The sequence below is a fragment of the Microcebus murinus genome, chromosome 17, assembly GCF_040939455.1.
Source record: "Microcebus murinus isolate Inina chromosome 17, M.murinus_Inina_mat1.0, whole genome shotgun sequence".
Lineage (NCBI taxonomy): Eukaryota > Metazoa > Chordata > Mammalia > Primates > Cheirogaleidae > Microcebus > Microcebus murinus.
In genome coordinates this window covers 58,558,929-58,583,680 of record NC_134120.1, presented here as the reverse complement: position 1 = coordinate 58,583,680, position 24,752 = coordinate 58,558,929, and the positions used below count along the sequence as shown (strand labels likewise).

Here is a 24,752-nt window from a genome sequence, read left to right as displayed (position 1 = left end):
TTCCGCATTCCTCCTGCAACTTAACCCATCCACTCTCCGGACTTTGTCCAGCCCAGAGAGGGGACCTGCCGTCACCCAATGAGCATAGCTTCAGGTGAACTTCTTTGAAAGTTTATAAAGCTCATAGTAACCTTGTAGTCAGTGTAGCCCTTCAATCTTCTCAGAAGAACAGCTGCTAAATCAACTTCTTTCTTTACACTAAAGGATGATCATTCTTTTGTTCTTGTTCACTTTTCCTTACTGGATTCTCCATTCTTTTATTACTGGTCCCAGTATATCCATGGAATCTGATTTCTAACACCAGATATGTGGTCTCAGGCAAGTTAGTTAGCTCTCTGCATTTCAATTTCCTTACCCGAACTAGAGATATAATTGTATCTACTCCTTGGGTTTGGAAGGCTGTGAAATGAGTTAACTCATACCCAGAACAATACCTGGCATGTAAGTACTTAAGAAATGTCAGTTGTCTTTATTACCATCGTCTTTCAGAGTTTCTCAAGATTATGTTCTAAACCATTTCACCTAATTAGAATTTGTCATTAAGAAAACTGTGGAGCATGACATGGAACATGAACAAGGAACTGGTTTGGGAACCGCATTCAAAGCCAGGACTCAAAAGAAGGGGAGAGTAGGATGGGGATGAGCAGAGAAGGGAGGAGCTTGGGCCCTTTACCTTCACTTCAAACAGATTTCTTCCCTTTTATTGGTTTTATATATTCCATCTCTAGAAAAGTTTCATTTGGAAAGAGGCTTCTACTGGGGTTTTTTTTGTTGGGGGAGTCTTGGCTAAGCTGCTAACTAGGGTAACATCCTAGCACTCTCAACTACAGTCAAATTCAGCAAAGCCTCATAGGATGCAGTCAGCGACTGCTATGTGTAGAGCTCCGGCTGAGGTCCTTGGAGGGGAAAGGAATAAATGTTCTCTGCTTCCAAGTAGTTCATGTTAGAAACTGCACACACAGACCCCGTGCCAAGCAGTGTGCCCTGTGCTGTGGCAGCACGGAGGGGACTCCTGGGAAGGCTTCTAAAGGATGGGCAGGGTCTCAATAGGCAAAGATGCAGGAACAACGAATACAGGCAAAACAACAATGTACACAAAGGGAGGAGCATTGGCCTCCTTCTCTATGCTGGCCAAATAATGCCCGACCTCCATGCTTCAGCCTGGTTTGACTGGCAGAGAGGGGAGCTGAAGAGAAGGGAGCCAGAGTGCTGCAGGGGAGTGTAGCCTCTATGCCCACGGTTGGGAGCAAAAGAGTGATGGCATCAGAGCTGTGTCTTCAGAAGATCACGTGGCACCAGCACCCCATGGCTTGTGGCACAAATTGGGCAGCAAGCTATCACAGGAAGCCCAGAGAGGTGGGGGACACTGGGATAAAATGACGTTTAAACAGAATTAGCTCTCAGGGTTCATTTTCAGCCTAGCTCATGAGGGCAGATTGGATTTTATATTTTGTTATTGCTGTGTCGGAGGAATCTTTCTGAAGAAGAATGTGGCAGCACACACTGCTGCTGTTTGAAAGCCTGCATCTTTAAAGGGTGTGATACACAGTGACAGTTCTGATGTGTGTCAGTGGGTGTGAGTCCCGTACCTCGCCATGCTCTGCCTGCATAATTTAAAATGACAGTTGAACCTGTCAAAGTGAGTGAAGTTCTTTTGATATTTATAAAACATCAAAAAGATAGAATGGTGTCAGCAATAGTTGGATCTTTTTATTATTAAGCCACAGAATGATTTTCAGATGATGGTTGCTGGCAACTCAACTATAAGCTGAACTTCCGGCCACGGTGTAAATTTGGTGGTGCCGCCGTTTTGAAGGCATTTTCACCCATTGCAATACAAGGATATCACAGAACTCCAGCAAAGACTGGGCGCAGGCAGGGCACCGCCACCGCTGTCGTTCGTTCTGTGTTAGGGCAGCAACCGCCCTGCATTCGGCTTCCCTGGGAGAGTGGAGGCCACCCGCGCGGACGGCGAGCCGCAGACCCGGCGGCGTCTCCTGGCCAGCCCTCCGGCACCGCCCGCGCGAGGCCCGCCACGCTCCGGACGTGGCCGACGGATCCCTACGAAAGTGCGTGTGGACACCAATTTTTGTGACTTTACTAATGCATGAAGCACTTTAAAAACTGCGCGGAACGCAGGGCAGAAAGCGAGCGCCGCGGTCACCGGAGGGAGCTCCGCCCCGCGGGCGGCCCCGGCGCCGTCCGGTCCGCAGGCCACGCCCCTGCCCTTCCCCGGCGCCCCGTCCCGCAGGCCCCGCCCCGGCGCCGAACTCTGACGTCACCGCCTGCGCCGCGCGCAGTAGAAACAGGAAGTGGGACCAAAACAAAGGAGCGGCGGCCGGGAGCGGACCTACCTCTTGTTTCTCTTCAGCGCACGTTTGGACCCTGGCCGCCCACCCCAAGGAGCCATCCGACTATGTCCAACATGGAGAAACACCTGTTCAACCTAAAGTTCGCGGCCAAAGAACTGGGCAGGAGTGCCAAAAAATGCGATAAGGAAGAAAAGGCTGAAAAGGCCAAAATTAAAAAGGCCATCCAGAAGGGCAACATGGAAGTTGCGAGAATACACGCCGAAAATGCCATCCGCCAGAAAAACCAGGCAGTGAATTTCTTGAGAATGAGTGCGCGGGTCGATGCAGTGGCCGCCAGAGTCCAGACGGCGGTGACGATGGGCAAGGTGACCAAGTCGATGGCTGGTGTGGTTAAGTCAATGGATGCGACATTGAAGACCATGAATCTGGAGAAGATTTCTGCCTTGATGGACAAATTTGAGCACCAATTTGAGACGCTGGATGTCCAGACGCAGCAAATGGAAGACACGATGAGTAGCACGACGACGCTGACCACTCCCCAGAACCAAGTGGATATGCTGCTCCAGGAAATGGCAGACGAGGCGGGCCTCGACCTCAACATGGAGCTGCCGCAGGGGCAGACCGGCTCCGTGGGCACGAGCGTGGCTTCGGCTGAACAGGATGAGCTGTCCCAGAGACTGGCCCGCCTTCGGGATCAAGTGTGATGGCAGAACCTACTCTGAGGTTTCCCAGCCGTATCCACCTTTTGAAATGCTCTCTGTGTATTAGAGTGCTGCTAAACCCTCTAGAAACTCTGAACATGCTACAACGCTGAAATGCCCTTCAACCTTTGGGTTTATAATCCTCTCCAGATACATTAAGAAATCCCAGTCTTTCTCCACTCTTAACTAGATTTCAAAGTTCTGTATAGCTTGTGATGATGTGTATTTTTATAGCTGCCTTTTAACAGAACTAGTTAATTTGCTGTAACGAATCTGTCTCAAAAATTTGGTCAAAACTCTAGTTCCCGCGTGTTCAGTTTTCTGCCCAAAATTATCCAATTGAAGGTGGTGGGTTTTTTTTTAGTTTAGTGTGATTGATAATATTTAGAATGATAGGTGGTGTATAAAAGTTAAAGAGGGGAATAATTTCTTAGTTTGGTTACATGACTATAAACACCTCGTTCAACTTATTCAGTGGACAGTGCTATTTCTTTATATCCTTTGGGGTTTTTTTTGGTTTTTGCCATCATACTAAGACTTTATTTGACTGTTGTCATAACTTATACAAAATCTGGTCTCATAACTTATACTAAAATTGTTTTAGGACAATTTTGCACGGTACTCTCTGCTTTTCTTCTGTAAATTTTTCATGTGCTAATTGTCTTTGTGTAACTGGGAAAATTTATTATCAGAAAAAAATTAAATTTGCCCATTTATATTTTCCACATACTAAAATGAGTTTTTGAAAAGAATTAAGAAGGCATAACATTTGACAATGTCTTTCAGACGAACTTCTCTAACATATTTCTAGTTGTTTTCCTATTTCAACACTTTAATTAGACTTCTTATAAAGGCTGTTAATTAGTGTGGCAGTCATGTTACTCTAACATTGCCAAAGAACTGTTGATTAGTTTGGGAAAACTCTTGGGACTGTGTTGATTTGTTTTGATTTTTAACAACCAAAACTAGAAATAAAATTAGAACTGCATTTTAAGTTCTAATTATTTGCATTTATTAATTTGTCTAAAAGCAGCATCTCTTTAAAAACCCTGAAAATATAATTTGGAATGTTTTACTTAGCCATGCAAATAACTTAAATACGCATCCAGCCAGCTGGAAATCTGGGAAGAAGGAAAAAGGCAGGATTGGAAGGAAAGAGACAGGCATGACTCTATAGGCAGTAGCCCAGCTGTCTCCTGACAGCCTTCCCAGGAATGGCAGTGTGTGTTCCCTGGCTGAAAAGTAAAGCACGTAGCCACCATTTTCTCGTAGCCTCAAAACGTGGAAAATAGCAACTTGCTTTTGTCTTGGCAAGCGTTTTAACCTAAGTTAAATAAGTTTTTTTAGTTCCCCCTTTCCTTCACTGGAAGATTTCTCCATAAAAGAATTCCAGTGTTTCAGAAATAAATACAGGGACTCTTCTAAGTTCTTAGGAAGATTCATAGCCAAATATTTGCCATTATAATGTTTTCCAGTATAGACAAGTGTTTAAGAAAAAAATAACAGGTGTATGCAGATGAGGACTAACCCTCATACTTAAGGGTTGTTTTTTTTTTTTTAATATTTAGATGTTCAGAAGTCAGCTTTAAGGGACACTTATTGGTTGTCTGCCCAGTGTCTTCTTTTAAGAACACCCTTTTAGAAGGCTGTGTCTCCTCTCTTTCCGCATGGTCATACACAGGCAGCCATGTGAGTGTAGCATGAGTCTAATAACCCCTCTTTAGACTTGAAAAAATAATTACAACTTAAAGAATAGCTTAATGTTGAATCCTTTGGTAAATTGAGGACCCTTTTATAGTGCAAATATCCCCAACAAAATTTAATATATTTTGTGAAATTAAACAGTGCTCATATATGCTTTAACTTTCTTAAAATACGTTCATTTCATACTATATGAATGTACATTTTTATGAGTTATAAATATTATTTTCAAAAGCACTAAAGGCCCATGAATTATTTCCTCACTTTTGCACTTGAAATGCTGACATGTAAAGTCACAGAAATTTGTCAAATAAATCATTTTAAACTGCATGTTATTACATGAGTGTGCATCCTACTTTGAAAGATTTTTTTTAAAAAATCAGAGGTAGATTTGGTTCAGAAAGCATGGTATTTTTCCCAGCTCACTCTCAGTCTTACCAAATTTTTGTTTCATTAACATGGATTCTTCTTGCACATTTCTAGGAGCCTGCTAGTTACTTCTTTACTATAATTGCTTCATGGCAACAAGGTTTGTCTTCCTATTGAAACTTCCCAAGCCCAAAAGTATAATTTACAAAAGGATCTAACTCAAGCATACCAGGGAAATAGTAATTTTTCATGCAACTACATGGTACTGCTTTTCTTTCTTTCTTCCACTTTTCTGCTTTCACATGTACAATTTCTAACATGGATTTAGAATGGAATTTTTTTTTTAAAAGTTACCCCGCTGTGGTAGTGCTCACCTGTAGTCCCAGCTACTCGGGAGGCTGAGGCAGGAGGATTGCTTGGGACCAGGAGTTTGGAGGTTGCTGTGAGGTAGGCTGACGCCATGGCATTCTAGCCCAGGCAACAGAGCAAGACTCTGTCTCAAAAAAGGAAAAAAAAAATAGTGGACTAATAACCCAAACTTCACTTTCTCCTCTCCTCTGCTTTTCGTTTATTTCAGTTCAGGAACCCGGATGATACTGTGTGTGCTACTGGAAACTTTTTCACTAGGCTGCTTATTCCTGAAGGAGTGTCAGTGCATCCATTAATGCGTGCCTTTTCAGTAGAGGCGAACCTCGTGAGGCTTGAATGCTGTGCCTGCCTGGCTGTCTTTGATTTGGAAAAGACTACCTGAAACCAGCACCAGTCTGACAGCCTTGTTAACTGAGCATAGTGTCAGAGTCAGCCAGACATTCACACTGAAAAGCAGAGGGAGGGAATTCCTCGGCAGAATACACACACACACGCAGACACGTGTGAGTATAGCGTGGGACCACTTCTGTAGCCAAAATCCAAAATCTCAAGACACCTCAGTAGCAGCAAAAAGATACAAGCCAGTGAATCTTAAACTGATGAGCAGGACCCTGGAATCTTTAAAAAAAGATTTAAATCAACTGACTGGAATTAGCAAAATGCCTACCTGATTTACCCAGTTTCATATTTCTACAACTAGATTGTAAGTTCCAAAGGGAACAGGACCAGGCTGTGTTGCTCTCTATTCCTGGGCCCGGTGCAGTACCTCACCGGGTCAGGGTGTGTCTCGGGCCGAGCGCATGCCTTCCCTGGGCGCCCTTACTCCAGGAGTGCCTGGAGCTCTCCCATAACAGACACGGAAAGGCAAAGCTGGGACCACGAGCACCAGCCAAAGCCCCAGGTATGAACCCCCAGAAGTACTATATCCTTAACAGCATTTCTCCAAAATGAAATGTTTGCTCTTCAGGGTCTGCACATCCTCTCTTCCCCCTGAATAACGTCAAGACAAACAATTCAGTGTTTATTCAGGTGACTCAATATAGGAAAAGATTTAGACATGCATATCACGTGTTGGCTACATGGGACTTCTTTCTAGAGATAAAAACATTCTCTGCCCTTATATGATATTCAGTACAATTAGGAAGATAGGACATACATAGAAAAAGAAAAATGGAGAAGGGGGTATACAGATGTTTTTTTAAAAATCAAGATGAACACTTAAGATTAGTGCACACTCTGTTATTTTGTATCTAAACCTCGAAGGAGGGTTAAGTCAATACAAGGCGTGTACCAGGCTATCAAATCATGAAAGAGCGAGTACCAGCAAAAGGGGATTACTGTGTCCATGGCAGCTAGATTTGGCTTAGAGCTGGCAGGATTTAAACCCCGGTTTTGAAGTGGGGGAAAAAGCAGAAACGACACAGGTTCTGAGAAGCCAAATACTGCAAGGAGCTTTGGCAGGAGTGGAGCATTTCTGTGACATAAGGAGAGTGAAGGCGAGATTGATTGGAAAGTTTGCAAAGGACTCAAGGCCAGATTAGAAGTGTGGACTTCACCCCAGGAAAGGAGCAGGCGCCGGCGTCAGCAGAGATGCGTGTGCAGGTGGACGGATGGGAGCACAGAGTGGGGAGGCGAGGAAAGCTGGGAGGAACACAACTGACCACTGGTCCCCGGGGACAGGGCTCAGCTGCAGGCTCGGATGCTGTAGTCTGGGGACCCCTTTCTAAGGAGCATGGGTCCTAACCTGGCTGCACGTCAGAGCTGCCTGGCACATCGTCAAATGAATAATGTTTCCCACCAATATTTTATATCATATCGATAAGTATCATGAATTGAACTTCAATAACATGCCAAGAAAAGTTTTTTTATTTGTCTTCACAGAGTTCCAACTTGCTATATTTTTTTCACAAAAGAAATCTTTTTAAATACATTTTAATTAAATTGAGTTGGTACATTTTTGAGATCTAGTAGTTTAATTATAAAGACATTTAATAGAATAATTTTCATCTTTTCATGACTCTCCTTGTCCCCTTTCTGATCAACTCCAAGGCCATAAGAATTCTGTGACTTTTGAGTTACTTTAGTTATTTTTAAGATGGAATATAAACAATGAATTATTATTTTTTGCCAATATCAAACAGAAAGGAGATCTAAATGATGGCAATAAAAACACTTCGGCAAACATGAATATCCTCAACTGTAGCAGGAAATAATGAAAAAAGTCAAAGAAAATTGCTTTGTAACCACTCTTTCATAGTGTCCATAATGCGAGAGACTTTTTTACAGTTGTAATGTGGCGCTGTTTTGCAGCTGTGTATCTAGTGTCCCAGTGAACAGTCTGCAAGGGGGATTCCTAGGCCTTAATTTCTCTGCCTAGCCTGCAGTGGCAAATCCAAGGAGGCAATGTCATCACCCTTTAAAATGTAGTTATTGATATATGCAACCTTCTGTGTGTGATTTGGGAGACCCTTTTATTTTTTTATTTTTTTTTTTATTTTTTATTTTTAAGCCTCTAAACATTTGGCATGGGAGACCCTTTTAAAACTCATCTCTATATATGTAATCTTAGGAAGCCCAATTTGAAGTGCTGCTGCAACCTGCTGTGAAATATGCTGACTGAATCACAGATCAAAGCCAGAGGCTGGCAGAAATCTACCACCACATTCTTTATTCCTTAGAGAGTCTTTTAAAGAATTGTTGGCACATTCACACTCCAGAGTGAATTTTTGCATTTTATTTTCATTACAGAAACTTGAAATTCATGAACTCAGAGTAGTATCAGTAACAATTTGGAAGATATTCTTGGAAATGTTCAGTGAAGCCTCCCAGATCTCCCTGGATTGCTAAGCATCAGAGCTGGAAGGAGTTTTCATCTCCATCTTGGAGTGCAGGGGACTAGCTTTGCGTTGTCACCCGCACCTTGAGATCGCTCTCCTTCAGTGGTTTTGGAAAAGGCACACCCACCACTTCCTTGGGAAGGTGGTCTTTAATCACATCGCTCAAGAACTTCAGATGTATTTTTTGTTAACCATATTCCATCCCTTCCACTCATGCTAGTCATTACCGTCTGAATAAATTCGCACACCTCCCTCCACCCTATGTTCATCCTATTTTAAATTGGTTGCTTGCTAAACTCTATAGCTAAAGTCTTCATATTTAATTTTTAGTTCCTCCCAGCTCTTCTAATCAAAGCAGATTAGTCTCTGTATCCCATGCTCAGTATTATATGTCTCTTGTCAAGAGGACGGACCATTTCTGAATCGGAGCATTGCAGAAAATGCTCCCACCCCCGCCCGCCAACAGTGTGGCCTTCCCTCCCCACTGCGACAGAAACTTCCCTGGCCTTGACACAGATTCCAGGTCTCTTTGCTTGTCTCCTGCTCGGTGCTCAGGACCTCAGGGTGCCCTTCCCGGGCTTGCCACTCCACCACATTCCAGACCAGCAGCCACTGCTGTTGGCAAAGCAGGCCTCAGACAAGGGCAGGCGCCTCAGCACTGCTCGGCCCCTCCGGAGCCAGCTCCACACCCGTGGCCACGCACGGCCTTCTGGCATGCAGGCCCCTTGCAGGGCCTGTTCCAAAGCGGCCACCACAAGCAGATCAGGGTCCCTTTGGCTTCTCAACGGCCTGCCTGTGCATAGACAATGCCCACCACGGCGCCACTGCTGCAGCTCTCCCAGCTCCGCGGGCGTGGCGCCCCGCCTCCCGCCCATCTCCCTGCCAGCCTGGCTTTATGGTCCTACAGGGCTCTCACCACGGCCTGGCATATTTTACATGCATTCTTTGATCTGTTGTTATTTGTCTTTTTCACTAAAATGGGAGGCCCATGGGACAGGTCTCTCTTCTGTTGGTCCAGTGTCCCTAGCACCTAGCACAGGACCTGGCCCCCGTAAGTCCAGGTGGGACGAACCAGCGTCCTCAGACAGTGCAGGCGCAGACACCACTGTAGCCTGCCTTCCCTTGGCTTGCAGCTGAAATGACCTCATTCCTGCTGGCTGAGGTCACAGCTCCCCCGCCACTTCCTGTCCCTCTGAAAGGCCATTCCTGACACAAGCAGATCCACTGCTGCCCCTCCATATATTCTGCTTGTGGCTTACCTGCCCTGGGGGTGCCGCTCAGGCCAAACCCAGGGTGCGTGGATAGAGGCTGCCAGACGCACCCTAGGGCCAGGCCTAGGCCACTAGGTGCAGTCTCTGGCTTTCCAAAAGAAAGGAGCTAAGGTGGGCAAAAGAATCAAGTGGTTCAACAGTGCCTTTGGCCACCACCCATAAAGATGGCCCCTTTGCCTCTGTGGGGAGGAACAAGACCTTCCTCTCTCTTCTTGGGTTCTGTGGCTGAGCCCTTCAGAGAGACGCGGAGACGTGTTAGCGGGAGGCAGCGCCTGCACATTTATGCCATGCCTGCACGTGCGCAGGGAGCCGTCGCAAGAAAAATGAAGACGCAATGAAGCAGTCGGGACCCATAGCTTATGTACCTTTTTGACAAAACAATAATAAATTTATGGAGAGTGACAAAGGGGAAGGATTTAAGCTCCTGGGGGCAATAAACTGTGGGACAGTGGCCAGGAAGTACACAGAGAAATTCATGAAAGGGTTATTTTACTGGGTTTGTTCGGACACATCCATTTCGACATTGGCTGCCAGTCTCTGGTGATAAGAATGTTGTCTTCCTGGTACCAGGCGGGCGCCTTCCTCGTGGTGAACTTGTGGCTTGAGGTCCAGGGGGTCAGTCAGCTGGTGCTGCGTCTGCTGAATGTCTCGCCCGCAGCTCAGTCGTCAGTGTGCCGAGGTGCACGTGTCCGATGGCACGTTCCAAAGCCGTGCCTCCCTCTTGCCCAAGCTGAGCGTCTTGGGGGCCTTCGTGGGGACGGCACAAGAGCACGTGGAGTTGGGGGCGCCCTCTCCGCCATGCAGAATGCCCGTGAACACAGGCCACCTGACTGCAGGTGCCCAGCGACAATGCCCGCCCACCCGTTTGGCAGGCAGGGAAGCTGGCATGGCCCCTGTCTGTCCACACCTGCCCTCCACTGCCATAGCCTTGCTGGCCAATGCACAAGTGCCACCCGGACACCCCAGCCAGAGAGCATGGGCCACTCAGACTTCCTCCCTCCTCCCTCTTTCCTTCTCCCTTCCAGAAGGCCCTGCTGCCCTATTTCTCTAGAACTGTCCTTTGTTCACCAGTTAGCCCATCTGTGGCTCTTCCTGGTCCCTGTGTGGCCTCTCAGCCCTCCTTCACTCCATCTGCAGGAGGAAGATGAGGACAGAGGACATTGGTTCCTTCCACCTGTACTGGAGCCAGGTCCTCAGCTAGGTGCTGGGGACATCCAGGCCAATAGGACGGAGACCTGCTCTATGGGCCTTGCGTTTCAGTGGAAGAGACAAATAAGGACAGAAAAGCAATAAATGTAAAATGTTCCAGGGGGTGGTAAGGACCTTGTAGGACCATAAAGCCACACTGGCGCCGAAGGGGGCAGGGGAGGCCTCTCTGCAGAGGGAGCGCCAACGCCTCAGGGCATGAAGAGACAGAGAAGTGGCGCCATGACAGCCATGTCCACCTGCAGGCAGACCCACAGGTGCCTGCCCCTCTGCTGGCTCCCCCTTCCAGCAGGTCACACCAATGGCTAGGATGGACTTACACCAACAGGCTTTGCCAGTGTGCCCCCACTCACCGTGCACACTCACACACAGTCACACACAGCAATCGTGCACTCACATAGTCACATACATACACACATACTCATGCACACTCACTCACAGACACATACACACACTCATTGTGCACACTCATGCACATACACTCATCGTGCACACTCACAGGGTCATATACATACACACATACTCATGCACATATACTCATCATGCACACTCATACTCATACAGTCATACACATACACACACTCATTGTGCACAGTCATACACATACACTCACTGTGCACATTCACACTGACAATAATCGTGCACTCACATGGTCATATATACAGACACTCATGCACACTCACACACAGTCATATATACACATACTCATTGTGCACAGTCATGCACATACACACATACTCAGGCACATAGATAGTCATACACATACACACACTCATCGTGCACATTCACACAGTCATACAAACTATTCATGCACATACAGTCACACACACACACACATACAACTTTGGATCTGAGTAGGAACTTATGCTAAAGGAACATCCACCACCTTCCACTTTTTATTTAGATTGCAACACATTCTTCTACTAGCTTAGCCTTGGAAGGGAGGCCGAGCCCCCTCTCCATTTCTGAGTAGCCCCCCCACTCCCACCCCATGCAGTGGGGAAGAGAGGAGAGAAGGTGGCAGTGATGAAAAACAAATGCAGTGCCCTGCTGGGTCAGAGATGTTGTGTCATCCAGACAAATGTGTATTCAGGAAAGAAAGTGGGAACTTACCCCAGCTTCTTGACCTGCTTTCTTCACAGCTTCCTGGAAAGAATTGACAGTGTCAGTCTGGTTGACTACACACCCACAGACCAGGTACGTGGAGCAGAGCCCACCACCACCGTTGGAAACTTTGGATATTGATTCCCAATATTAAGTAGTGATTATTTTTAAATGGATTAAAGGGGGGAGGGGAATCCTTAAAATAATGACTTTTAAGACCAGGCGCGGTGGCTCACGCCTGTAATCCTAGCACTCTGGGAGGCTGAGGCAGGAGGATTGCTCGAGGTCAGGAGTTCGAAACCAGCCTAAGCAAGAGCAAGACCCTGTCTGTACTAAAAATAGAAATAAATTACTTGGATAGCTAAAAATATAGAATAGCTAAATATATAGAAAAATATAGATATATAGAAAATATAATAAAAAAAATATATAGAAAAATATAGATAGCTAAAATATATAGAAAAAATTAGCTGGGCATGGTGGTGCATGCCTATAGTCCCAGCTACTCGGGAGGCTGAGGCAGGAGGCCAGTTGAGTCCAGGAGTTTGAGGTTGCTGTGAGCTAGGCTGACGCCACGGCACTCTAGCCCAGGCAACAGAGTGAGACTCTGTCTCAAAAAAATAATAATAATGACTTTCAAATCGTTTGTGCTGCCCCGCTTGTGTTGTGGCGTGTTGAAGCCCTGTACCTCTGCTTCTCTGGCCGGGGACTCTAACACTTGGTGGCTGTCTAAACGGCCAGCATGCAAGCAGGCTCCCCCGCAGCCCGGGAGCATGCGAGCCCACTCCTCCCGCCAACAACAGGAGAGCTCAGCCTTCCCTTCCCAGCTTCCCACTCGGCGGCCCCGGACTGGCGCCCATCTCACAGCGGACTTGCCAGGAGTGCCCCGAGCTTCTCCTGTGGGCTGAGCCAGAAAGCAGTGCCCTGCTGCTGTCCTGGCAGAGAGGGACTCTGTGTCCCCTGGCCCTCGGGCAGCTGCAGACACTTGCAGGGTCCCAAGCTCTCAGTTAAGGAGCTCCACGGTGCTTCTAGAGCTAGCGAACCTCAAGGAAGCTATGGGGTCTCTGTCCAAACCAAACTCTCCAAACTTCCCCAGCATCTGTATCCCCTGGGGGGCTTTGGCCTTGGGCCCCTGAAGGCTCTCTCTTCTTGGCCTCCATGGAGGTCTGAGATCCTCTCCCCCTGATGTTTGTCTCTTTCTGAGGCTGACTCCAAGAGTTTAAAATTATCTGACAGCAATTGAGGCTTCCTAGTCCTCAGCCAGTCCCTCAGGGCTGTCCTGAACCGTGACGCTGACATGGGAGGACGCTGACATGGGACTCTTCCAGAGCCGTGGCAGAGTGGCTGCTTCATTAACACCATAGTGGATTTGGCGGTCAGGAAGAAATCTCTGGCATCTGCCAAATGCACCAGAGATGTCAGCTTCGTGAGGCTATGTGGCTTTGTTGTCCCCTCAGGGCCATTCGCCTTTTATCTTAGAACAGAAATGTGCAAAGAAGGGAGCGTAAACCTAAAATCAGCCAGGCCATGAGATTCAAGGTCCATGAATGCAGAGTGCACTTCCTGTGGCTTCTCCCCAAAGCACCGCGCCGGCTCTGCAGTGGCAGCAGGACAGCCGCAGAGCCCGTCCCTCCAGAACGACGAATGCTGCCACTTGGCGTCAGGTGCATAACCATCAGTACGAGGCCTTCATAAATGACAAAAAAAGTCTTAAAGAAACCAAAGCACAGTTATCAAGTCTTTAATGACCAAACTGATACATTAATCATGTTTTCTCTGGAGCATGAAACAGAGAACATTCATCTGAGTTTTTAATTATTATTGTTTCCTCTAAATTTTTGATATATATATATATCATAGCTATAGATATATATCATAGATGATATATATATCATCATAGCTCACAGCAACATCAAACTCCTGGGCTTAAGCGATCCTCCTGCCTCAGCCTCCCGAGTAGCTGGGACTACAGGTGCGTGCTAATGTGCCTGGCTAATTCTTTCTATTTTTGGCAGAGACAGGGTCTCGCTGTTGCTCAGGCTGGTCTCAAACAATCCTTCCACCTTGCCCCCCCAGAGTAATAGAATTGCAGGCCTGAGCCACCTCCCCTAGCCTGATTTTTTTTTTTAATTTTAGATACAGAGTCCCACTCTTTCACCCAGGCTGGGATGCAGTGGTGCGATCACAGCTCACTGTGACCTTGAACTCCTGGGCTCAAGCAATCCTCCTGCCTCAGCCTCCCAAAGTGCTGGGACTACAGGCGTGCGCCACCATGCCTGGACAGAAATTCCATTCTCACAGTCCCACCAGGGCTTTCCTGTGAAGAAGACAGTAATGTAACATGTGGGCTTCCCACTCTTGCCCCCAGGACCTCCTCAGATGCAGAGTTCTGACATCCGGGATCTTTGAGACACGATTCCAAGTGGACAAAGTGAACTTCCAGTGAGTATGTCGCCAAGAGCAAGGCTGCTGCGGGGAGGCGCGGTGGGCCTGAGGCGCTCACTCCTGGGATGCTGGTGGCGGCCGTTCAGTCAGACAAGGGCGGCCTGGGTGAGATGTGAGCTCTGGCATAAAGTGGAAATGAGAAGACCTGAAAAGAAAACGATGTTCTCATCTGAGTTGTAGATTTGATTGGTGCTTGGTTGGATCAGGAGCCTCGTCAGATTAGTTCTTCCAGCATACGACCTGCATGCAGTTGCAGCTTGAAAACTGAAGACGGCAGCCTCATGCCGTCTCCAGGGCTCTCCTGGGCTGCCCAGGCACAGACTCCGCTGTAGGAGCTTAGTTTCTTCACTCTCCTCCCCAGGAGAAGCGGCTACCTCTCCCTCCACAGAGGCTCGTGCGCTGTGTGCTGCCTGCCGCCCCTGTGGCCATGACCCTGCGCCCTGTCAGCGTCCCCAGACTCTCCGCAGTGGCTGGCTGGGCCCCGTGTCCTGGCTCACCCATTCCAGCCCACGCTGCTCACTGCCCGGAAATGACTCTTCCCAAAGCACAGCTCGGCTTGTGCTCTTCCTCTGCTGGAAAGGGTTCGGGGCTCGCCATCACCTCTGCACCCTCTAGCCCGAGCGCATTGCCAGCCTCCACCTCCGGCCCTGCTCCTCCACCTGCCGCCTGGCCCACCAGCTTGGACTGCAGTCAGGGCCCTTCTGTCCCACCCAGCCCCTCCTGCCACAGTGCCTTTGCTCATCCCACCCTCTGAGCCCCAGATGCCCTGTGGCCTAAGCACACCCTACAGATCTGTCATCAAAGCACCCTTCAAATCTCAGCCCAGGGTGACTCCTTGGAATTCCTGCGTCTACTATGTAGCCAGCGCTTGATGGCGTGCTGCTGCCTCACACCTTTCCCAGGTCACCCTTGGCATGTCTCACTTGGCTCAGCAAGTCAGTGGTGACAAACCAGCAGGAGTCCTGTGTTCTGCTTGCTCTGAAACTTCCAAAATGCTGAGCGCTCTCCTCAGTGCCCAGGTGATGGGCACCTACTTCTGGATTCCTGAGAGCCCCTCACGACGCTACTGCCAGGACGTACATCCTGGATAAAACCCAACTAAGTCTCTACACTGTGGAGAGAGGTGCCCAGCACAGCTCAGAGTTGGCGTGATTTGTGGTTTTGCCCACATTGTAACTGAGTCCCTGGAATAGTGGAATTATGAACAATGACTGACATTTTACCCTACATTCGTAATCTTGTTTAAAAGTATTCTGCTAGTCAGCTCATATGTTTTCATAAAGTGCCCCGTGCCCTACGTGTGCTAACGGCAAAGCACATGGCTGCAATCTAGTGAGATCTTCAACAAACCTGCTGGGACAATTTACATTCAGCCTGTGCGGCCCTGAAGACATGCAGGAAGTTTAGGGAAAGGAGGAATCTCAGAGCCAGAGACACCTGAGGAGGTTGGAAAGATCTGGCAGAATCCGGGTGGATGGAGAGACCCTGCGGGGGGAGAAGTGGCTCAGGCCGAGGGCTGCACTGGGAAGGGCCGTGAGAGTGGCTGAAAGCCCCGGGGAACCGCGTGTGCAGGCTGGCCAGGCCGGGGCAGAGGCGGTAAAGAAGGTGATAAAGGCCCACCGTGGGGCGTGGGCACAGGACAGAGGAGGCTGGTGACCAAGATGTGTGTTGATGTAGGTAGGTCAGCAAGGGACCTTTCTCAGCTCTCCAGGAGAGGGGGGACAGGAGTCCTGAGAGCCGGAACAAGTGCTAAGAAGGGTCTGCCCCGGGCAGGGACTGTGCCTGTGCTCAGGCCTGAAAATCTGAGCAAGAAGGAGTTTAAACTAGAAACCGCTGTGTTTATTAAGCCCCCACTGTATGCCCCTGGACACTGCCACCTGCTGTGTCATGCTCACCTCTACGGCCCCGTGGGGTGAGAGAGGAGGGACGGAGGCTGGGACAGGCAGAGCCTCCTGTAGCCCAGATCACACCGGCGTGAGGGTACGGGCGGACAGTGGCCGGAGCCGACTCCAGACCACATGGCAAGGGCTGGAGCCTGCCGAGAGCAAAGGAGAAAAGCACAGAAGTGCACCTCGTTTCGCTTCCCCCAAGTAACTGTCTTCCTGTTGCTCTTCCACAGCATGTTCGACGTCGGCGGCCAGCGGGATGAGAGAAGAAAGTGGATCCAGTGCTTTAACGGTGAGTCTCTCGCTCTCTTGAGAAGATGGGGGCGAATGCTAGCACTCACCACTGCGGCTGTGCTTAACTGTTGTGAACTAGACAGTCTTTAGTATATGAAGCATAGCATTTTATAGAAGATTATTATCCTTCTTCCTTAGTTGTCAGCCTTATAAATAAAGAACTCGTGCATCCCAAATCTACAGTTACCGTTTGGGTAGGCTCCTCACCGTGTGCGTCACTGAAACAGCCACTCACGCGGTGAAGACTCACGTCATTCTGTGTCAGGTGTGTGCTTTATCATCACCCACAGTGGCTGCTTCTAACTGCGGCGCTTCCCTTTCCCCTTTTCTTCCCCGAAGACGTCACCGCTATCATTTACGTCGCGGCCTGCAGCAGCTACAACATGGTGATCCGGGAGGACAACAACACCAACAGGCTGAGAGAATCCCTGGACCTCTTTGAAAGCATCTGGAATAACAGGTTATCAAAATAACTAATTCAGTCTCACCATTAGATTGCAGATTTTCTTCTATTAAAAATACACATAGGCCGGGCGCAGTGGCTCACGCCTGTAATCCTAGCACTTTGGGAGGCTGAGGCGGGCGGATTGCTCAAGGTCAGAAGTTCGAAACCAGCCTGAGCGAGACCCCGTCTCTACCAAAAATAGAAATAAATTAATTGACCAACTAAAAATATATATACAAAAAATTAGCCGGGCATGGTGGCTCATGCCTGTAGTCCCAGCTACTCGGGAGGCTGAGGCAGTAGGATCGCTGAGCCCCGGAGATTGAGGTTGCTGTGAGCCAGGCTGATGCCATGGCACTCACTCTAGCCTGGGCAACAAAGTGAGACTCTGTCTCAAAAAAAAAAAATAAATAAATAAATAAAAAAATACACATAGCTCACTTTCATACTTATTCTTCAGATATATTCTTTCCCTACTGATAAGCCCAAACCATAAGAAGTATCCTTTAGTCCGTCTGCAGTCAGACATACTGAGAACAGGGGGTGTCCTTGGCGCCCGGGGCGGGGGGCTCTGAGACCGCGGTTGGCCTCCGTGTTGCAGGTTCTGCGACTGACCAGCCTACCAGCCGCAGATCAAAAATACCCTAAAGTGAAGATAGCAACAAAACTACTACAAATGATAGAAATGAAAAACAAAGTAACAACTATTTACATTGTGTTAGGTACTATAAGTAATCTGAGATACTGGCAAGCACACAGGAGCATGTGTGGGCGCCATGCGAGTACTGCAGCATTTTATATCAGGGATTTGAGCGTCTCAGAGTTGGGGATCCGCAGGTGCCCTGGAACCATTCCCCTGTGGACACTGAGGGATGACTGTGTATGTAGGGCTCAAAATTGGTTTTGTTTGATTTTTAAATTTTAGGAAGTACCAGTTTAAAACACCTGCTAATAACTAGAAGACCTCTGAAATCCCTACAGCTCACCATCACCACATAATCATGTCTGAAACCGTTAGTTGCAGAGTGGGGGAGATGATCATTTAAGAAAGGAATAGCCAGCAGGCACACACAGTACCTACATATTTAGTTAAAAATCAAAGTTTCTTCTGAAATATTTAGGAAGAAATATCACCAAGGAGGACTGGAAACATAAACTGACCTTGCAAAAGGTTTGGATTATCAGAAAAGTATTTCTCTATCAAGTGTTCAACAACCATCTTCAGTTTTATGATGTTAAAAGAGTTCATGGGAAAGACAAAGTGTTGGAAATGCCAAGTATACAGAAGAATATTTGGTAGTTATTATAAATTTATACACACACAGAGAAAACGAGCACAATTGTAATATGAAAAAGCAGATTTAAAAACATCATGATTGGGCTGGGTGCAGTGCCTCACACCTGTAATCCTAGCACTTTGGGAGGCTGAGGTGGGAGGATCACTTGAAGCCTCTTTGAGACCATCCTGGGCAATATAGCAAGAAAAATTCTACAAAAAGTAGAAAAATTAGCCAGTCATGGTGGCATACCTCTAGTACTAGATACTTGGGAGGCTGAGGCGGGAGGGTCGCTTGGGCTCAGGAATTTGAGGCTGCAGTAAGCTATGATTGCACCATTGCACTCCAGCCTGAATGACAGAGTGAGATCCTGTCTCGAAAAAAAAAATCATGATCTTATTTTTATAAATATATGGGAGCATAGAAGAAAACCTGGGTGTAAAAATATAACAATTCTAATAGCATCTCTGGGTGTAATTACGTTAGATTTTTTCTATATGATTTTCTATAATTTAAGATTTGTTTTTGCAAAGACTGTATTTTATAACAAGAAGAAACAGTAAAGCTATTTCCATTTGAGGGGAAAATGGATTGTGGTTTTAATTTATAGTAAGGTTCCTATTCAGCTTGATTCCTTTGAAGTAATGGAATTTCTAAAAGCTTTGCTGATTTGCACAGCTGAACCCCTTCACTGTACCTGAGCCTCCTGCATTTAGCATATCATATAAAGTGCAGTGAATCTACATCTGATTAATATACTCCAAGTTTGGAGAACCTGAGACCCGTTCAAAGGAGGCAGAAAGGCAGAAGTACCAAGCCAGCTGCTAGCTGCACTCTGTGTGGTTAGCTAATGAGTCATCATTTTGTTGTTGACACTGTAACATCATCTGGTGTGTTTTCTAGCCCTTAATTTGTAAATTACACCACAGAAATCCAAGTGGTAGGTAAATCCATTACATAGGTAAATCTTAGCTTTGTTACCAATACATTTATGTCCCCGGTGACTCTGAATTAGAAGGTGACAGGCTGCCAAATTTGCTACAGGTAGAGTATCCCTTAACCAAAATGCTTGGGACCAGAAGTGTTTTGGATTTGAGATTTTTTCAGATTTTGGAATATTTGCATTATATTTGCTGGCTCTGTATCCCTGATCTGAAAATTCAAAATGTGAAATGTTCCAATGAGCATTGCCTTTGAGTGTCATGTCAGTGCTCAAAAAGTTTCAGATTTTGGAGCATTTTGGATTTTAGATTTTCTGATTAGGGTTACTCAACCCGTACCTGTATTTGTCTGTCATTGTTTACAGGTAGAATTAGGATACTGGTGTACCAATCAATTCAAAATCCTGTACATTTTTAGGAAGACGATGTGTTCTTTTAACTTAACAACTTCTGTGTTAGAAGGACTTTTCACACACTAGTGTATGTGAAATTTGTATGTTTATTTCTCCTTTTTAGGTGGTTACGGACCATTTCTATCATCTTGTTCTTGAACAAACAGGATATGCTGGCAGAAAAAGTCTTGGCAGGGAAATCAAAAATTGAAGACTATTTCCCAGAGTATGCCAATTACACCGTTCCTGAAGATGGTAAGATTTCAGAACATGGTGCTCACAATCGAGGAATAGAAGTAACTGATTTTTCAGAAGTCCTGTAACTATAATTCAAACACTGCTGATTAATCTAAGAAAGCCAATTAATTTAAGTCAATTCTCTCTTCTACTGCTTCTGTCCTAAAGTACTGGAGTAAGCGCTCTGTTCAGGATCAACCCCTCGGGCATGTTTCCGAGCCGCTCTCCGTTCCAGCCGAGCAGCAGGAGACGGGCGTGTTGGGGTGTGGCGCGTTCTCCCCCCCCCCCCCCCCCCCCCCGGGCCTGCAGCTGGGTCTGTGGTGACTAATAGACCTAACTTCACCCTCACAGTGACCTTATTTGGAGTTTCTGTTGTGTTTTCCTGTGGAAAGAGAGGCAGAGAGGTGACATGCTGTGTTCGAGGCCACACCGGTAGAGCCTGTGAAGGCAGGGCAGTCCTTGAGGCCTTTGTCCCCAAGCCTCGCTTTCAGCCACTGTGCACATGCTCCTGTCTCCAGTGAGGCCGTTGCCTGCCACACCGGTGACTTTCACCAGGGTGACCAACCATCCCAGGCCACCTGAGAAGCAGGGGTTTCCGGGCATGTGGGGCTCTCAGTGCTAAAACCGGGAGGGTGGACGGGAGGACTGGCCACTCTAGTCGCTGTGCCGCAGCAAACACCAGGGCTGCCAGAGGCTCACGGAGTGATTTGTTTAAGGAAAAACAACACCATTTCTCGCAGCCGGCACCCTAAGTTAGATAATGTAGCATGAAAGGGACTTCCCTGGAAACTAAAGTGAAGATTTGGGAGATTTACCTTTTGTCATCAATGAAAGTGGAAAGGAAAACTTGCATCTGTCGTTCAACTTGCTCATTACGTTCAGTTTTATCTTCTCCGCCATGGCGCAGGCTCTGTGCAGGCACTTTCCTGGCAAAATCCCGAGCACACACGCCGGGAGTGGGCCTGCGGCCCAGCCCTGCTCTGGCCTCGCCGAGGGGCGGCGATCTTGACTGCCGGCAGCGCCGCACTCCAGGGCCTCCGCGCAGGCTCAAGGCCCGGCTCTTTCCAAGGGCCCAATAAGTCACAGTGGATCTCATTGACATTCTTCACGGCCTTTGCTCTAACCTCGCTTCACCTGGTGACGTCCTTTCTGAGGCTAAGGCCGTGTGCCCTTGCCTTTGGGAAATGGCCAGGGCTTGGCCTGCTCCCCGCTGCGGCCGGCCTCACCGTCCTCCCAGCACTCGGGGTCCCCAGTGTCTCCCGGCCAGGCAGGAGCTCAGCTCTGCGGAGCACACCTCCCGAGCGTGAACCTCTGCAGGCTCTTCCTCTGCCCACCTCGCCTTGGTCCTGCCCCTCACGACCCTCGCCTCTGCGACTGCCACAGCTTCCTGCATGACCTCCCTGTATCTGGCCACTCACATTTCCAGAACATTCTCTGAACTTCTGCCACAGTCACCTTTCTGAGCCATGGAGCACTGCTGCCATGGGGAGTGGCCTGTACACTGAGGCCGGCCTGCTCCAGGGCATGTGAGAGGGCCCCATCTGGCCCAGTGGCCAAGGGGACCCCAGGCTGTTGGCCGCAGTGCCAATCCCAGTGCCTCATGTCCCCCGGGCACTGCGTGTCATGTCATGTCAGTGTCCCTCTGTGCCTCTCCCAGGGCACCCACCTCACCCTGGGCCCACTGTCCACTCAGGGTCTCAACTCACACTTTCTCAGCAGTAAAAGGGATGAGACTCGCAGTAATTGTGCTGAGTGAAAGAATCCACGTGAAGAAGAGTCCGTGCTGTGTGGAACCATTTGTCTAAAAGTCACTCTCGACAATGCAGACTTTATAGTGACAGAGGCACGTCAGTGGTTGCCTAGCAGGGGTTGCCAAGGGCATGAGGATACTCTGCACATTTAAAATATGTATATTTCAGTGCGTGTCAGCGACCCCTCAGCACAGCACAGCCTCGTCCGGCCAGATGGCCGATGTAAGAATCTCTTGAGGTGGACAACTTTGCAAGCTCCCCAGCAATCCCAGCGCGCAGTCAGGCGGCGAACCACAGGGGGTGCCCCGCCCTGCCCCTCCCCCGCCCTGGCACCCACCCTCCGGCAGAGTGTGGCAGGTGTGCGGGCCAGGTGGGACCAGCCCCAGAGCCACCCATACCTGCTCCCGCAGGGGTGGTGACGTCCTCAGACCCTGCCTCAGAGAAGACAGCGATGAGAGCACTGAGCTGTGCAGTCTGGATCTTAGGAAAACAGATGCCATGGGCACAGAAAGCAGTGGGACAGTCCCATGAACACAGACTCTGGGGGAAGAACGGCTCAGGGAGACCTGCAGCCGGGCCGGCCTGCCACAGCTGGTCTCCATCAGGGCTCCTGACGCCTGAGGCTGTGGCGGACGGAAGCGGGTCTTCCTGCTAGCAAGGCTGAGGAGGCCCAGGCGGGCCAGGCCTGTCCCAGCAGCAGGAGGCGCCCCGCTCTCCTCTCTGCCACAGCCCTGCAGGCCGCTGGCGCCAGGGCTCTGCTGGTCAGCGCTCGGTGGACGCTTTCACCCGAGAGTGGAAGGAGCCGGGCCCCAGCTTGCCCAGTCTGTTGGGACTGCTGTAACAAAGCATGTCAGGCTGGGCAGTTATGAACGGCGGGAGCGCGCTGCTTATGGTTCTGGAGGCTGTGAAGTCCGAGATCAAGGCACCCACAGGTTCCGCCTGGTGAGGGAGGCTCTCTGCTTCAGAGACAGTGCCACTGGATCCACCTCACGTGGTGGAAGAGCAAGGGTCTCTCTTGGGCCTCTTGTCTAAGGGCACTAATCCCGGCCACCAAGGCAGAGCCCTCATGACCTAATCACCCACCAAAGGCTCCACCTCCATACCAAGCATTGCAGATTAGGATTCAGCATGTGAATTTTGGAGGGACACACACAGTCAGATAATAACACCACCAAAGAAAAGTTTATCACAGCTCTAACTATTAAAAGTTAAATGATTTAGGAGAAGAGGAGGGGAATAAATATTACATTTTCGTTTTTGCCTTGCCATACATGTATTTTATTGCTATGTATATACAACAGTCCAACTTTGTAATTCCTTCTGTGTCTGCATAGAGTTCTGTATTTGTTTCAAGTTGCTTAAATAAAATTTGTGATTTCCACAGCAACCCCAGATGCAGGAGAAGATCCCAAAGTTACAAGAGCCAAGTTCTTCATCCGGGATCTGTTTTTGGTAAGCAGTTTTGTTAACCTTTGTTTTCCTACCCCCTTAGAGTTGTATTATCCTGTGCAATTTACAAATTACTTACCCTTTGTAAGTAATTTGATCTCATTTAATCTTCCCCCAAATTATGAGTGATAAGAGGAGGTGTGGTATCTTCATTTCACAGCTGAACACACCGAAATGCAGAGGTTGGATTTCTCACCTGGGTCACATAGCTTCTGAAGACCCTGGTGAGAACATGGCCCCTGGGGAAGGGCACTTAGGTGGCTAGACCTTGTTCTATTTTCCAAAAAGGACAGAGACCTTCACCAGAATATAGAACATTATAGAATATAGAGCATAGAACAAGCATTCATATTCTTCCATCTAAAAGCACTAACTGGCTAAAGGTTCATGTAAAAATGGACCTGCTCAAATTCATACATTTCCTTTTATTTTCTTTCAGCTTATTTTGAGATTTCAAACTTCCATGCAAAGTGAAGGAATTGTACAAGTAACTCCCATATACTCTTCACCCAAATTGGCCATTTGATAAAGTGTTGCCACATTTACTCTATCTGTTTATCTATCAGTATTTTTTTCTTTCGAATAACCTACAGGGTGTAGCTGACTATGAGTTTTTACTAGCTTGGAATCAGTAAATGCCAAGACATTCCCAAGGGCATTTAACCCATATCCAGGGACTGTTTACTTCTGGGGAAGTGGGGATCTGAGCCCCGGAATGGTCCACAGTGGGGGCTTTCCAAGGAGAGCAGACCCCCAGCCCGGCCTTTCTCTGCCCCCTAGCACCCATGCGCGTGGAAAGTGAGGGTGATAAAAAGTCAAGTCCCCAGAGGGAGTTCAGAGGAACAAGAGTTCCCCAAGAAGTGAGCAGGTGGCACCGGGAGATCTTCTGCAGCGACACACGCAGGCCGTGCCGTGTTAAGTGCAGCGAGGCGGGTTCCTGTGCGGTGGCCGTCCCCCAGCCCTCGCCAAGCTGACAAGCACTGCCCATCTCTTCAGTGACAGACTTCAGTCGCAGATCCAGGGATCCCTTTTTTCAGGAGCCTCTCATAAGACCATAGAGTTTTCATAAAGACTCATAAAAAGTGTTCCATAAAATGCTCTTCCAATGAGAACTAAAAGGTAATTAGGTGTGCAAATGTTGGGCATTTAGATGAGTATCAGGAAGGCATTTACACCCTCCCCAAAATTAGTGGGCACATCACCACCATTCAGGACTTGGACAAAACCTTTATTCTCTGACAGTGGATGAAACCTAGCTTTTATGCAACTTGCAGATCAGGAAAATAGAGGTGTGGGAGGTATTCACTTGCATTTTGAATCATAGAATGTGCCTGGAGCAATGAGTCCTGAGCTGGGATCTGTAACTGCAGCAGCTGCAGGCAGACTGCAGAATCAGTTCCTTATCAGGATTTCATCTGGACAGGAGCTTGTCTTGGGTGAAACAGTAACTCCAGCACCATGGGCCCAGGGGGAGACAGGGATAAAGGTCATCAGGAGAGGGAGGTATGGAGAGGACACTGTCCTTCGAGGAAGCGACAACGGCGCGTTTGGGCAAAGAAGGGTGATCACGTAGTGAGAACAGGCCACCTGCTCTTGAACATTCTTCTTATGTTCACGGTACAGTCCTTGCCTAAGGAGGGACTGACCACCAGGCTCTGTCCTAGACAAGGCCTCTTCCTCCCCAGTGGGCTGTGGGGGCTGGTGATGAACCACCCCAGAGGCAGGAGGAACCTAGAACCGGGGAAGCCAGGAGTGGGAGAGCCAG

General features: G+C 48.3%; 3 protein-coding genes across 5 annotated transcripts in view; all 3 read left to right on the top strand.

The window, feature by feature from the left end:
- Positions 1–24,752, top strand: part of CIDEA (cell death inducing DFFA like effector a) — a 511,919-nt gene that overhangs the window by 292,670 nt on the left and 194,497 nt on the right. The gene's annotated exons all lie outside the window — the stretch shown is intronic.
- The window catches only part of GNAL (G protein subunit alpha L), a 163,180-nt gene that overhangs the window by 132,905 nt on the left and 5,523 nt on the right, over positions 1–24,752 (top strand). For all 3 annotated transcript variants that reach the window (XM_020282328.2, XM_075993709.1, XM_075993708.1), the window contains exons 6-11: positions 11,909–11,963; positions 14,239–14,312; positions 16,435–16,493; positions 16,835–16,955; positions 19,675–19,805; positions 22,923–22,990. In XM_020282328.2, coding sequence (XP_020137917.2) covers positions 11,909–11,963; positions 14,239–14,312; positions 16,435–16,493; positions 16,835–16,955; positions 19,675–19,805; positions 22,923–22,990 — 508 coding nt within the window. The remainder of the gene's footprint in view (positions 1–11,908; positions 11,964–14,238; positions 14,313–16,434; positions 16,494–16,834; positions 16,956–19,674; positions 19,806–22,922; positions 22,991–24,752) is intronic.
- On the top strand, positions 2,282–5,044 carry CHMP1B (charged multivesicular body protein 1B). The gene has a single exon (XM_012746140.3). It carries the CDS (start codon positions 2,417–2,419, stop codon positions 3,014–3,016), a length of 600 nt encoding a protein of 199 aa, XP_012601594.1. The 5' UTR covers positions 2,282–2,416; the 3' UTR covers positions 3,017–5,044.